This window comes from Pleurodeles waltl, chromosome 12 (assembly GCF_031143425.1).
Source record: "Pleurodeles waltl isolate 20211129_DDA chromosome 12, aPleWal1.hap1.20221129, whole genome shotgun sequence".
NCBI classification, from domain to species: domain Eukaryota; kingdom Metazoa; phylum Chordata; class Amphibia; order Caudata; family Salamandridae; genus Pleurodeles; species Pleurodeles waltl.
The window spans coordinates 688,525,182-688,541,228 of NC_090451.1; the positions used below are offsets into that span (position 1 = coordinate 688,525,182).

The 16,047-nt window shown below is 46.7% G+C and overlaps 1 protein-coding gene across 5 annotated transcripts in view; it reads left to right on the forward strand.

Annotated features, from left to right (window-relative positions):
* The window catches only part of LOC138266823 (monocarboxylate transporter 13-like), a 355,804-nt gene that overhangs the window by 228,877 nt on the left and 110,880 nt on the right, over nt 1-16,047 (forward strand). For all 5 annotated transcript variants that reach the window (XM_069215495.1, XM_069215493.1, XM_069215494.1 and 2 more), the window contains one exon: nt 8,801-9,014. In XM_069215495.1, coding sequence (XP_069071596.1) covers nt 8,801-9,014 — 214 coding nt within the window. The remainder of the gene's footprint in view (nt 1-8,800; nt 9,015-16,047) is intronic.

Below are 16,047 nucleotides of genomic sequence, written 5' to 3' on the forward strand. Positions count from 1 at the left end.
GTTGCAGCCCAGGCAGTCGCTTGTTACATCCAGCTCCTTGCCATACAGGCAGATTACATAAATGCACGTCCCTGCAACCCTAGCCGTCTGAAGGCCAGAGTCTGAATTTCACAGCCCCAGCCGCCTGCAGACCTGGATTTTACAACCCCAGCCGTCTGCAGGCCAGAGCCAGGATTTCCCAATAATGAATGGTGATGCAGGGACGCAGGTGGGGCGAGCAGGTGGCTCGCCCCCAGGCATTGCACAGCAACTTCTGTGTATTTTTCAATTAAGCAAACCCTCTGGTATTTCGAAGCATCAGTTTGCAACATATATCTGGAAGAAAACCCTAATGAGGTGGTTCAGGCCTGTTTTTTTTTAATCCCACCCATAAAACTCTAAGAATAATATCTCCAGAAATCGCATTCGCACGCTTGGACACACAAGTAATCAAAAACGTTTTGGCGGTGACACTTGTTTTTTTGCTTACAGTGTAAGGGCACGGTGCCCGACGCGGCGCCCCTGCTGCCCTTGTGCCCATCAGGCAGTGGCGCGCACACCCTACACGGCATGCGGGTTCCCTTCAGAATGGGCGAGCTGTGCCCCGGCCCAGGGCGCCAATATTCTGAGGGGCGCATGGAGGTGTGTGCATTAAGATTATGCCTACAACAGCGCCCCGCTCATCTTGCCCCAGCCTTGTCCCTGCCTGTTCGTTTCTGTCTGATTTGTCACCTTAAAGTGGTTTTGGTCCTTCATTATAACCCTTTCAGCCCCCTTCCTTGCCCTCCGTGCACCCTCTCACCTCTGCTGACATATCAACAAAACCATCATCTGCACTAGGCAGCTAAACTGTGACTGATGTAGGTGCGGGGGGAGGTTCGGGGTCCAGTCGCCGCTGCCTCATTTAAAGCACTACCATCAGCAAGGGCGCCAGAATCGCTGTCTATCTTTCAAAGGCCGGCTCTGCGTTCATCAAGTACCGGGATATAACCGAGTTAAGAGGACATGGACTAGCCGATGTGTTTTTAGTACACGCCGTCACTTCCGGTGCCCTCCTAGTGGTGCAGGTGACGTCAGAGGTGTTTACGCTGCGGCTCCTGATGGGAAGGGGCACCTCACTGGTGTCCTCCAGACACCACACTTTCCCCCAGGTGCTCACGAGTAACCATTAACCACGAATTATGTCGTCTTACTTTGAGACCAGAAGATTCTCCAGTGATACAGGTTTTTTAAAAAAATAAAAGGGGAATAAACGGCATGCATGTTCACTATAGCAGTTAAATAGGTAAATATTAGTGCATAGCAATCTTGAAACCAACCAGAAACATCGATTTTACTATTGAAGAGAAAATAAACCGTAGCCGGCGGGGACACATTGTAGTTCTCACTGATCGACTGCTTCACTGTCTTTGAAAAATACCACTTCAAAAGCTGGAGTTTCTTCTCCTCCCTACTAATACGAGTAGGATTCATCCTTTCCTTAAAAGTGTGACAAACCAATATAAGGTGCCCAATACTGCTAGAGGAACAGTTACATTCCCAAATCAGCAAAAGTGACATTAATCACTGGAAACCTCATTAAAATTAAAAATGTCGAATACAAAACCAACAAGCATTTGCAATGCAACAGGTCTCGCATTTGCTTGAGTTAGAGCTATAGGCTTTTTAATTGCATAACTGAACTTTTCTTGCCACATAAGTTGGTCAACCCTGCCACATAATTTGGTTCTCTGTGCCATATAATTCCAGTGGCCCTGCATATAACTACAGCCCTTCCATTTGCCTTCTTCCTCTAACTGCAGCAAAAATGAAAATATTGCCATTATTTTTTTATATTTATTTATACTATTATTTTGGGGTTCCCCCCAATCTAGTGTGGGGACCCATAGATGATCTAGACAGAAAGAGCGTGTTGTGCTGAACAGCACCTGCCACAAACACCGCTAGACCTAAATATGAAACCACAGCAGCCAACGCACAAAGCACACAAAGAAAGGATATTAGCAATGGTGAAGAAAGCCTGGCAGACACAATCGTGTCATTGCTCTGTGTTAAAACTGGAGTGTGCAAAGTTTAACCTTTATTTATCCTGGTCTCTCATTATGTTGCTGGCTAGTTCTTGACATTCTTTCCTCTTTATAAATCAAAACACCTGACGTTAAGAAAATATACTCCTTTCAATGATTAATCAAGTGCAAATTATCAACTATGGGAACACGGCTGAGTCTCCTTTCCTAAATTCACACAGAGAACTAGGGTTCCCAGATGGCTCCAAGACAACTGGACACCTTATTCCCAGATATGGATTTTCTTTTAAGTAACCAGTACATTCTGGGATTTACGGTCTCTCTTTGCTTCAGCTAACCCAAATATGAAAAGGAGACCTCATAAAAAGCATTAAGTACATGGAAACATGACCCATCTTGCATTCCCATGTGCAACTAACTCAGTTAGCATTGCATCACCAAAGGAACACTGGGGATATTTAAATCAAGCCAGCATCTATTTGTTTTCGATAACAAAATGTACGTTTTTTTTTGGCTTTACACCCCAAACATCCTTTGTCTTCTTATGCTTATCATTAGGTCTAAAGTTGAATGTTGCCAGATATTTCACAGTTGCCGTTCAAATTAATATGCATGCTTAACTGAATCCTAAACATTCATCCAAAGTAAATACTACAGAAATGTGTTTGTCCACAGGTTTGCATCTCTCAGCTATTTCATTGCCTTGCACAGATAAACACAGAAAACTGAACTCTCCAAAACGAAACGCAATGAACACAAACAAGCACAACAAACATTTCGGCCTTGTTGAACAGTCCAGGCAGTGTGGAAGTAACAAAGAAGCAGCTCCAAGTACCTTGTAGGAAGTGCAGCAAACTACTAACCAGCCGTGAGAACAGTAGTCCTACAGTAATCCCCTCCAGCAACAGTAGAAATTGGATATTTCTCGACAGAAGTCCACGCAGAGTTTACATAACCTACTCTGAGATATTGTGCAAGCGCGATGAAAACACTCAGCTGAATCCCCAGAACCCATAGTTTGCTCAGACATCAGCCAAGCACAAGGGAAAAAAAGAACAATAGTTAGAGCTATTGGCACTCACTGTAAAGATAAAGCACGGCGTGCAGAAAAAAAACAAGTGTGGTGAGGGGAGGGGAATGGGGGTCTGTAATAGGGAGAAATGGTGGTTGGGAGGGGATTTGAAAAGCAGCAAGAGGAAGGAGCGGATGTGGCGAGGAGTGGCTTACAGGCCAGAGCAGGCGGCTTTGGCTCTGAGGAACTGGGTTCGAGTCTCGATGTTGACTACAAGTTGACGCTCTAAGTACTTGCAAAAGTCTAGGTGGCCACCATGCTTAAAGATAAAGCGGCATGCTGCGCTGCAACAATTTCTTTAAAAAAAGAGTTTGCACCAGCAATACATGAGAAGAATGCAAGTAGAAGTAAACTGTAGTTTAGCGGTGCTCTTCTATGAAAAGGGAAGTGACGTATCACTGCGTGAACCACTTAGGAGGCAGCAAAGAAGAGCAACACTGAACTAAACCAATAGCAGCGGGCGGAAGCAAAGTCCTTTCTTCAGTACAACAGGTCTTCCAGACAGCGCATGCGTGTTGCCTAGGCTCGACCTAAAAAGGTACTTCATAGTGCTACATGAGCTCGCAAGCCATATGAACAGCTATACAAATGACCCATACAGAGTAGCTATGTACTTTACAATCAAGTTTACATTTTGGGCCTTACAGGGTCAGGAAAGTGCTATATAAATACCAACGCATACCAGCACAACACAATGGCAGGCAATCTGTTTTCCTGATGAAAGGTGTGTAGCTTGAGGCCAGTGGCAGAGTGAGAGCTTACGGCCCACATCTGGATATAACCGTCGCACTGAAGTGTTCCATGTTCAATCTAAGGCACTAGTTTATCCCCAAGAAAATGTGATTCCTTTTTAACTGATTGCTGACTTATAAGGCTCTTGTTATCAGTGCCCAGTAGAGTGGTAGGTCCATTTATCGCACCCAACAAAATCATTCTCCCTCGGATATGCTGTCTTTGGTTCCTACTACAGCCAAATCTGCAGGTCGGGTACTGTTTTTCCCCATTACATTCCAGCATTTAGATCAGTTGAAATTTAACGAAGAAGGCAGGCCTTATTGCACGTAGTAATTAAAGGGTGCGGTAAACTCTGTGCAATACAGAACTCAGTCCCTATGGAAACAGGAGTATGCGTCATGAGACAGACAACTTTGGCACCCTCACCAACAGGGCCTAAGTACAGAATGCCCTCAAAACATTGCTCTTTCGTCAAGCTTTTAGAAATCTCTTCCTAACTCACCTAAAAGGCAGCCGACTCTTTAATGTAAGAGGCTAATGTATTAAGACTTACAATGCAAAAACTTGTAGCGCCATGAAAACGCATGTGACTCACGACACATCACCAGAATAGAAAAAAAAAATAAGAAAACTAAGTAAAAGCCTGACTGTTGCAAGAGCAGCTTTTTTGTAAGAGAGGCGAGGTACACCGATTTCATCGGGTATGTTTGGCAAGACCCAGGAAGACTGACACCTTAAGAAAATCTCCATAATGTCCTTGTTCTGAATGTTGTTTGAAAAATGGTGAAAAAAAGCAGGAGAAGCTGTATTTAGAGCTCAGCACAAATTAGAATCAAGCTTACCAAAATGTAAAAAAAACAACTCTTCTTACCTATTGTTAGAAATTGTGTCTTTGGTTGGCAGTCAGGTTACCTCCTGTCCAAGCAAGGACCCACACTCTAGTCAGGGTAAATCACACATAATCCAAATTATCCTGTGCCCACCCTCTGGTAGCTTGGCACTGAGCAGTCAGACTAAGCTTAGAAGGCAATGTGTAAAGTATTTGTGCAATAAATCATGCAATAACACAGTAGAACACCACAAAGACACACCATACAGTGTTTAGAAAAATATATAATATTTATCTGATTAGAAGCAGGTCAAAACGATTAAGATGCAATTAGTATATGTTGAAATATCACTGTAAAAATGATATAAAGTGTCTTTAGTCTTTTAAAAGCACCAAATGTCTCTTGCAAGCACAAAGTACCTGGTTTGCATTCAAATTCTCCGCAAGCAACTGCAGAGGAGGAGATGGGTGGAAAACAGGGGGGTCTGCATCGATTTTTCCGGCGCACACAGGCGATGGGATGTCGATTTTTTCACGCAGAGCAGGCTGTGCATAGACTGGAGTCCTCTTTGGGTTGCGGGGTTTTCGGACACCCAAGGACGATGCATTGAAATCTGGCACTAGCAAGCCGAAGTCACAGGGACAGCGTCGCTCCGGTGGGCGCAGCGTGGAAATTTCTACTGCATGGCAGGCGCTGCGTCGATCATCTCCTTGCGAAGTCGGGCTGCGTCATTCCGGTTCAGCGTGCAGTGATTTTCTCACCGCGATTCAGGCTGTGTGTCGTTTTCTACAGGCATTGCATCAATTTCCGCTGCACAGTGAATTCTTCTTGCAGGAATTATGTATTTTTGGTCCTGAGACTTCAGGGAACAGGAGGCAAGCTCTATCCAAGCCCTTGGAGAGCACTTCTCAGTACAGCTAGAGAGCAGCAAGGCAGCAGGGCAACAGCAAGGCAGCAGTCCTTCTCAGAAAGCAGTCAGGTGAGTCCTTTGGGCAGCCAGGCACTTCTTCTTTGCAGGTTCTTGTTCAGGGTTCTGCTCCAGGAAGTGTCTGAGTTGGTAGGGGCAGAGGCCCTGTTTAAATACCCAAATGTGCAGTTGAAGTGGTGGAGACTTCAAAGAGTGGCTTAGAGGTGCACAAGGTTCCCTTTCAGTTCAATCCTGCCTGCCAGGGTCCCAGTAGGGGGTGTGGCAGTCCTTTGTGTGAGGGCAGGCTACTGTCCTTTAACATGTAAGTGTCAGGCCCTCCACACTCCAAGCCCAGAAAGACCAATTCCATATGCAAATGTATGCAAGTGAGGCTGAGCATCCTGTGTTTGGGGTTTGTCTGACTGAATGCACAAGGGAGCTGTCAACTGAACCTAGCCAGACATGGATTGTACGGCGCAGAAGGATTTAAGTGCAGAGAAATTCTCACTTTCTAAAAGTGGCATTTCTAAAATATTAATATTAAATCCAACTTCACGAGTCCACAGGATTTTGTAATACCATCTGTCCATACTAAATATGACCTTCCTACTCCTTTCAGATCAGAAGCTACCACTCAAACAGTATATGAGGGTAGCCCTAATGTTAGCCTATGAAAGGAGCAGGCCTCACAGCAGTGCAAAATGAATTTAGGAGTTTTACACTACCCGGACATGTAAACTGCACAGCTACCTGTCATGCCTTTTATCTACACAGCACCCTGCCCAAGGGAGTACCAGGGCCTACTTTAGGAGTGACTTATATGTAGGAAAAGGGAAGTTTTAGGCTTGGCAAGCACTTTTAAATGCCAAGTTGAATTGGCAGTGAAATTGCACACAAAGGCCTTGTAATGGCAGGCCTGAGACATGGTTAAGGGGCTACTTAAGTGGGTGGCATAGTCAGTGCTGCAGGCCCACTTTCATTTAATCTACAGGCCCTGGGCACATAGAGTGCATTTTACTAGGGATTTATAAGTAAATTAAATAATCCAATTGGGCATGATCCAATGTCATCATGTTTAAAGGAAGGGAGCATATGCAGTTTAGCACTGTTAGCAGTGGTAACGTGCGCAGAGTCCTAAAACCAGCAAAAACAGTGTCCAACAAGTGGAGGGAGGCAGGCAAAAAGTTAGGGGTGACCACCTTAAGGCTGTCAGGTCTAATACCTATTAACCCTCTGCCATTCTCACTTGTAAATGTTGATAGCACATATGGCTACATGCGCCGCACTTAAATATTTTTGACTGTTTAAAATGCTTTTTCTTATGTATGAATCATGTTTGAACAGTCTGAAAAGCTTCCTATCTCCTGAAAGAGGACTCTGAATGGATACCGGTTCAGTATCTTGAAGGGGCATGTTTTAGGCCTTCCTTCCAAATGCTGAATTAGTATCTTATGTATCAAGTGTTTTGCAACTGAAATCTTGTCACAGAACATTGATCGTTTACCTACCCCTCAAAGCAGTGCTTCAAATGGAAAAATAGAAGTGCAGGTACTCTCCATCAGAGTACCTGCTTGTTTCTGAGAAGTACTGGTACTCTCCAATTAAAAGTATTACGTTTTTCTTGAGAAATGCCTTTACTCTCCCTCTCAAAATAAAAAAGTGTCGGTACTCAGTACCGGAGAGTACCGGCCCATTTAAAGCACTGCCTCAAAGGAGTTTGCATGTATTCGCAACAGGAAGGGGTCCATTTGTGATCAGTTCCTGTTTGTCAATACAACAAAAAAAAGGTTTTTTGAAAAGTAGGCAGTGAGTCCAGGAGGCCACTGTCAACTCTTAAACAAACAAATAACAAATACTTTTGTTTTTAAATGTGGTCATGTTTCCTTTAAGGATAACAGGCTGCATCCAGAAAGGTTGGCTTTATTGAAAGGTAGTGACATACATGATCGTCTGCTCGCCCCAGCAGGCCAACATTCCTGTGATGGCCTCCAATTGAAGTGAGTTGCAATATGCGACTTATCTCCTTAATTGCCATTAGTTAGGTCTGATTGCCAACTACTACAGTTTGGATTTTTAAGAACCATTGACATAACTGCCAAGGTTCCCAGATCCAAACGTAACTAGATAGTCCAGTCCTGTGTTTTTTCTTAGAATTCTAGAACTTGCAATCTTATTTATTCTAGAATAAGACCAAAAAAACAAGTCCCAGGTTTCTAAGGAGAAAAAAAAACGGACAGGACTAACAAGTCACACATGGACCTGGGAAACTTGGCAGCTACGAACCAACATTTTAGTGCTCAGGTAGGTTTTTTAAAGTCTTTATAGGTAGCAAAAATACTTGTCGAATTTGTTCCAAAATGTTCATACATGTAGCCTATGGATAGCATTTCATACTAGTGCATAAATAATGTAATATATTTCTGTTACTCACCATGTGGACTACACAGTGCTGAACCAAATTATTACTTTCGGTTGGAAACAAATGAATCTAAATCTAAACAGGTGCCATGTAAATGGTATTAAATTGCATATGGCTGCATATGTACATAAGGTGTCTAATGAGGAAGCTTATATATTTTATTACATCAGAAGGTCTCATCATATCCTGCTTTTATTGAAGGAAAGTCAATAGGGTGCATGTTATAGGTTGAACTTGCCCTCAATATTAGTCAGTTTCATGACTGATTTTTTCTTAATGAAGACACGTTGTTAGAATGTAAAAGTGTGGCATCACGGCCATCTTGAAAAGAGAATCACTCACTCTTTCTAGGTCCCACCTTCTCCAGTGATGCGCCGCTGATGCAACAGCTGTACTATAGGGAACCGTGCTTGCGTAAACTTTAAGGCAAGTAACAAGCGATGAAGCCCAGTGAGGCCAGCCCAAAACAGGCCCAGGTGAAGGCGGGCTCGTTGGACATGGGGAGGAGGAAAGAAGTATTTCCACTGTGTGTGCCAGGGTCTATCTCACAGGACACTGAGGGAGCAACGTTCCAAACAAAGATCTGTTGAATATGTATAATTCTTTTATTAAAAATTATATTTTTTATAGCACTGGAATCTCGTGTGTTAAAATGACAAAACAGACAATAGTGCCTCAGAATATGTTGCATAACTTGCTTTTAATTGTACAGTATGGCTGCCTGTGCTCTTCCATAGCATTTCTATCAAACATCGCTCTTCCTTGCCACCCTTTGGGTGAGCAGGGCCAATGGGCTCGGTCTGACCTCTCGCCTCCTCTCTGCCCTTGCAGGTACCGGCCATGGCCTCCCGCGTGCACCCAGAGCCCCCGGACGGCGGATGGGGCTGGATGATCGTGCTGGCCGCCTTCATGCAGACGTCGCTGGTGTTCGGTGTCATCCGTTCCTTCGGCGTCTTCTTCGTCGAGTTCGTGCATCACTTCGAGGAGCTGTCCGGCCGCGTGTCCTGGATCACCTCCATCGGCATTGCCGTGCAGCAGTTCGCCAGTGAGTCCGGATGTAGGGTGGGGCGCCAGGCAGCGTTTGTCTGTGGAGGGTTAATTAAAGCACCTGCAGGGTCTGGCCAGCGTCTGTGTGCAGAGGGTTAATACACCTGCTGCAGGCTCCGGGCAGCGATTGTGTACAGAGGTTTAGTGCATCTGCTGCAGGGTCTTGGCAGCATCTGTGTGCGGAGAGTTAATGCACCTGCTGCAGGGTCTGGCCAGCGTCTCCTATGCAGAGGGTTAATGCACCTGCTGCGGGCCTATGCAGGATCTGTTCCTAGAGGGTTAATGCATCTGCTGCAGGGTCTGGGCAGCGTCTGTGTGTAAAGGGTTAATGCTCCTGCCACTGCACGCAGGATCGCTTGCAGAAGGAAGCATGGCAGTGCAGGGTGTAACACAGAGGCACACAGGATCGCTTGCAGAAGGAAGCAGTGCAGGGTATAACGCACAGGATCACTTGCAGAAGGAAGCATGGCAGTGCAGGGTGTAACACAGAGGCACACAGGATCACTTGCAGAAGGATGCAGTGCACGGTGTCACGCACAGGCCCACAGGATCCCTTGCGGAAGGAAGTACGAAGTGCGGGGTGTAGCAGGTATTCAGGATCAGTTGCAGAAGCAAGTATGGCAGCGCAGGTTGTAGTGCACAGCACACAGGATCACTTGCAGAAGGAAGCACGGCAGTTCAGGGTGTAACACGCAGACACAGATGATCAGTTGCAGAAGGAAGCAAGGCAATGCAGGGCGTAGCGCAGAGGCATACATGATCACTTGCAGAAGGAAACAGTGCAGGGTGTAATGCACATGCCCAAAGGATCACTTGCAGAAGCAAGCAGTACAGGGTGTAACACAAGGGATCACTTGCAGAAGGAAGGAAGTAAGGCAGTGCAGGGTGTACCGCACAGGCACCCAGGATCACTTGCAGAAGGAAGTGTGCAGTACAGGGTATAACACACAAGCACACAGGATCACCTGTAGAAGGAAGCAGTGCAGGGTGTCGTGCACAGGCCAACAGGATCACTTGCAGAAAGAAGCACGGCAGTGCCGAGTGTAACGCACAGGCACACAATCACTTGCAGAAGGAAACACAGCAGTGCCTGGGTATAACGCCACAAGCGTACAGGATCATGTGCAGAAGGAAGCAGTGCAGGGTAACGCACAGGCACACAGAATCACGTGCAGAAGGAAGCAGTGAAGGGTGTCGCGCACAGGCCCACAGAATAATTTGAAGACGGGAGCATTGCAGGGTGTCACGCACAGGCACACAGGATCACTTGCAGAAGGAAGCAGTGCATGGGTATCACGCACAGGCGCACAGGATCCCTTGCAGAAGGAAGATTTACAGGGACAGCTTAAGGATTTTGGAGACGCTAGACCAAACATATTTTGGGGGGCCCTGTTCGCAACAGCTCTGACTTTATCATTTAATTACAACTCCTTCATGCCCTCTTTGACCACGGCTCTGACACTGCACAGGCACTCGTGCAAATTCTATTTGTGTTGACATCTAACATTCAGAGACTGTAATGTGTGTTTTCAATATTATAAGACAGCAGCTGCTCACTAATGTTTTTGCAAATAATCTTGTTGATGCCACTCCCAATTCTCATATCTGAGGTCCTATTTCGATCTAAAAAATTTTATGGCTTTTGCACGGTGGTGAAAAACGTTAACACAACATTTCCCTAAAAATGATAAACTCCAACAGATTACCTTATTAAAATACATTAAAGGAAAAGGATATTTTAAACATTCTGTGTTAAAGACTCATTCCAGGTTATCAGGACTGGGCTGTCTGTAGCACAGAGCTGGCCTTAGCAGGGGCCCTGGGTCAGTGCTCACTTTGCCTTAAAACGCCTGTTGAGGCTTACACACTTTGGCCCTCATTCTGACCTTGGCGGGCGGCGGAGGCCGCCCGCCAAAGTCCCGCCGTCAGGTTACCGTTCCGCGGTCGAAAGACCGCGGCGGTAATTCTGACTTTCCCGCTGGGCTGGCGGGCGGTCTCCTTCAGACCGCCAGCCAGCCCAGCGGGAAAGAGGCTTCCACGATGAAGCCGGCTCGGAATCGAGCCGGCGGAGTGGAAGCTGTGCGACGGGTGCAGTTGCACCCGTCGCGTATTTCACTGTCTGCGCAGCAGACAGTGAAATACATTTAGGGGACCTCTTACGGGGGCCCCTGCAATGCCCATGCCAGTGGCATGGGCACTGCAGGGGCCCCCAGGGGCCCCGCGACCCCCCCTACCGCCATCCGGATCTCGGCGGTCCGACCGCCGGGATCTGGATGGCGGTAGGGGGGGTCAGAATCCCCGCGGCGGTGCAGCAAGCTGCGCCGCCGCGGAGGATTCAATGGGGCCGCGGTACACTGGCGGGACCCCGCCAGTGGTGCCGGTCCGACCGCGGCTTTACCGCCGCGGTCGGAATCCCCATTGAAGCACCGCCGGCTTGTCGGCGGTGCTCCCGCGGTCCTCCGCCCTGGCGGTCAAAGACCGCCAGGGTCAGAATGAGGGCCTTTGTGTTGTCACACGGGGCGGAGACACAAACCCGTGTACGCCGGTGGACGTGCGGCTCCCCTCACAATAGGGCCGTGTTGTGTTGGGACGAATCTGGATCCGGACTTTGGCCCGGGGAGGCTTGACATTAAAAGGCTAGAATATTATGTTTTTGTTTCGTAAACATTAACGTCATCCTTTAATGCACAACGTCCAAAGTTCACAAGGAATGAGTTGGAAATGCGCAGGGAAAAATAAGCCCCTGTGCGAATCTGTTTTAGTTGGCCTCACCTCATCAAGTACCAGAAAGGCTTGGTGTTTATTACTAGCGACACCGTCAAGCGGGCGTGTATTAGGTTTATGAACAAAAAACAGAAATCATTGTCAAAAAATGCAATAAAGACATGGTAGAATCCTACAAAAAAATTCTAAACTTTTTTAATGGGATCAGAAATTTCGCTAAAGTGTCTAAGCAAGCCTGGCAGCCGATCCCTTCTCATCTGGCTGAACTGCAGGAAATGAGTGCCTCTGTCCCTCACAGAGTGATAGGGCATCCCCCAGGGTTCTGCACTCTCTTGTTATCCTGTGCTCATGTTATCATGTGCCGGATGCAGTTTCATGATGCTCTCTTAGTACCAGATATAATCTTCCACTCCTGTGCACAGGGTAGGCAAGTGACACTCACAGTGTCTGGGAACCACCATTCACCCCCCTCCCCAAATGACTCCCATCCACAGCATAATGTACATTGTGTAAACAGGTGCACTCTTCAAGGCACTGAACCGTAACACACTCCACTACTCGAGAAAGAAAATGTATATTCTCAGAAAGACATCAGGAAGACAGACACATCTTTGTTTCTTACGGATACATCTTCTTGCAGAGTCCTCACCTTATGAATTCTCCTTCAAGACATCAGAGTGATCTGAATTTCTTTCCCCAGCAATGAGTCTACAGCGCCCACATGTGAAGCCCCCTACGAAAGTGAACAACTCCGAAATATATGAGAAGCCAACTAGCACGCTATCATTAGTTCTTCTTTTCTGGGCCTCGTCAGTACTCTGTGGAGGTCTCTCACACTATTTCACCGACAAAGTCCTCAGCTTTTAACAGCAACTAGGTCAGCTGTCTCGTCAAAGGACTTCAGATTTCTGACATTCACAACAACTTTCTGGTATCTGGAGTAACTACAGGAAAAAGAAGACTTCTTCTTTCTCAAGGAAGCGGTCATGTTTCTATGACCGTTTGGAGTCTCACTGCCTTTTCCTGATGGACGACTTTTCCTCGATGCTGGGTCACCCTCCCATCACCTAAGATGATGAGATTGGAGCTTCCCAGTCCTTCGGCTGACCCCATGTGAGTCAAGCCTTTCCGGCTGTCAGTGCAGGTTCCTTTCAAGGTGGCTCAACAACCCTAGAGGCCACTCCTCAAAGGAGGATAGGGCCGGCTTTAGGGGTGTGCGTCCTGGGGGAGTGGGGGGAGTCACTGTGTTTAGCAGTAACTTCAAATTTTAAAACACCTACTGCAGTATTCCTTGTTTGTCCAGCTTCCAGGCAGCAATAAAAATGTCAAAATAACTCTTGTGGTTAATGTTCTTGCTGGAGAGACAATCGGAGTTTTATCTAGTGACAGTTTTCAGTCACCATAAAGTGACAGAGGGTTGATATGCCTGCTGCAAAGAAGGCCAAAGGTCAAATTACAGATCTGCATTTTATGTGGATAGCTGAGTGGATTACTGCTTTGGTCACAGAGATTCGTTTCTTACTGCATTCATAAGATACAACCCTTTCATTGAACAGTGACTGTTCTAAACTGTCATCAAAGAGCTGAACGCAAACTGCATTAAACGGGTTAGAACATTGTTTTTTCCCCCAGTCTTTCATTAGCTATTCCTAATGTTGCTAAAAAGTGTTTGTTCGGATAGCTATATATTCTCATTAGTAAAGCCAGCCATTACCAGTCCTTAAAAACAAATGAAATGTGTGAGAGAGGGGCTATGGGGAGATAATGGGCACTTTTTCCCAGTGGTAGTGACAGAAACCGAGAGGAGGTCATGGGGAAAGGGTGGGCGAAAAAATGATTGTCGTACCAGGCTTCACCAGCTCTATAGCCAGCCCCGAAAGTGCGACAGATTCCTACTGGCTTGGTAATTCCGGCTGCTTCAAACCTGACAACTGCTGATGCCGCACCTCCGTGGGCTTTGTTGTGCACCGGGGATAGGTGCACTAATTGTGCAGGCCCGAGTCGGGGGAGGGACAAATCAAACGCGGACACAGAGTATGGATGTGTAATTCTGCCTTCTCGCGCCAAAGCGCTCAACCATTTTATTTACTCAGAGTCCAGACGTCAGGACTCTACCATTAAACCATTGTAACCAGGGGTTACTGCTATTACAGTCATAGCGGCATTTGCCACACCCCTGAGCCATTGGTATGGCCCGCTCTGAACATAACATTCCTCCTCAACTCAGAAATAGAAACATAACATTTTACTTGACAACTATGAATAAGAACATTATCCTAACTGCAACTATTTCACCTGAAATACAGTTCTACTATTAACACTCATAGTCTTTGAGTTTCAGGGGTGCATGTATACGAGGTCTCAAATTGTATCGGGCCCCACCTCTTGGCAGGGTACCATCCAGCACCACGGCTTCAGGTAGCTTGTCGGACTCTCTTACGCCACCCTCGTGGCTCAACTCACCAGTTCCCACTGTTCTTGTACCTTCGCGATCCTCTGGTCTGCAGCGAGGACCTTCTGGGGGACAGATCTCTCCGTGCGAGCCAGGCATCAAAATTGCCTCCTGCTCTTCACGGGTATCCTCAATCGTGCCCGCTACCTTAGGTCCCTCTTCAGCACAGTGATACTGCTTGAACCATGAAATGTTCAGAGTAACGATCTCCTCGTTGCTCTTGACAGTCATAAGAGTCCCTTTCACTCCAATGACTGCCCAGGAATGGAGCTCAAACGGAGTCTTGAACTTCCCTCCAGGATATCGATTCTTTATCAGCACCAGATCTCCCACTCGCATGTCCTTCACACGAGTCCTCCTTTTCTTTGACATCCGGTCGTTCTTCTCTTGTCTGTTCCTTAACTTCCTTTCCACTTGATCATGGATCCTAGTTGGAACACAGACCTGAGGGATGGTTTCTCTCACGTCTCTTCTCATGCAAACGGAACTAGGTGCCATTCCAGTCGTGCTGTGTGGCGTCAAACAGTATTCTCTTAGAAATTCAAAGATCGCACAGTCTAGGTTTCTTTCTTGGGCTACTGCTAGTCGTATTACTTTATTGAGAGTTCGCATAAATCTTTCTGCTTCCCCATTGGCCTGCGGCCATCGAGGGGTGATTTTTCTGTGATGGATGGAGTGCGACTCTAGATATCGGGAAAAATCATGGCTTGAAAACGGGGGACCATTGTCCGTCCTTAATTCTTGCATGATTCCGTGGGTGGCCATTATTTTCTCCAGGCACGGAATTACTTTTTCTGTGGTCGTGGCTTCCAGTAACTCTACCTCGGGGTACTTTGAAAATCGTCAATGACCACCATCATGTGCCGGCCATCCTGTAGACTACCTAAGTCTGCACTGGTCCTCTGCCAAGGAATGGATGGAATTGGTTCTGTAATGATAGGGGAGGGAGGATCTGCTGGCCACACCATTTGGCATACATGACACCGCTGTATTGTCTGTTCCACTCGAGAGCCCATGTCTGGAAACCACACTTTACTTCGTAATCTGGCTTTGGTCTTCACCATTCCTTGATGAGCAGTGTGCGCTAGATCAACTGTTCGTTGTCGCAAATTCTCCAGGATGACAAGGCGACTGCCTCGCAAAAGACAGTCTTCTGAGGATACTGCCAACTCGTGTCGAACACGGAATAGCGCCTGCAGTGCCATACTTGCATCAGCTGTCTGAAGTGCCAGATTTTGTTTCAATGGATGCCACTTCCCATCTTGAACACATGACATGGCTAATTGCAAAACTTTGTCCTTTTGGGTAGCTTCCTGGATCTCTCTCAACAACATCGGGAGTGGTTTCGATCTCTCCACCACTAGCCGCACGTACTCCTTGATGTCCTCTGTTTCGTCTCTTTCCTTTTCTGAGACAGGCCGGGCATGGCGTGATAAGTAATCGGCCGGATTCTGGGTGCCTGGCCGATATACCATTGAAAATTACTATCCTTCCAGTTGTAGGATCCATTTCTCTATTCTTGGGGGAGGCTGTGATGTTGTCTTGTTGAATAATGGTATGAGGGGTTTGTGGTCTGTGTAGACTAGGAATGGATGACCGCAAAGATATAAGTGATAGTGATGACATCCCCAATTTACTGCTAGCGCTTCTTTTTCAATGTAGGAATATCTTTGTTCCATCATGGTCAACGCTCTACTGGCACATGCCACTGGTGCCCACTCGCCATCCTTCCCTCGTTGTGACAACACAGCCCCCAGACCCACTGGGCTTGCGTCTACGGACAGTTCCGTTTCTCTTTCGGGGTCAAAGTACACTAGTGTGGTCTCTGAGGAGAGTGCTTGTTTTGTTGCCTGAA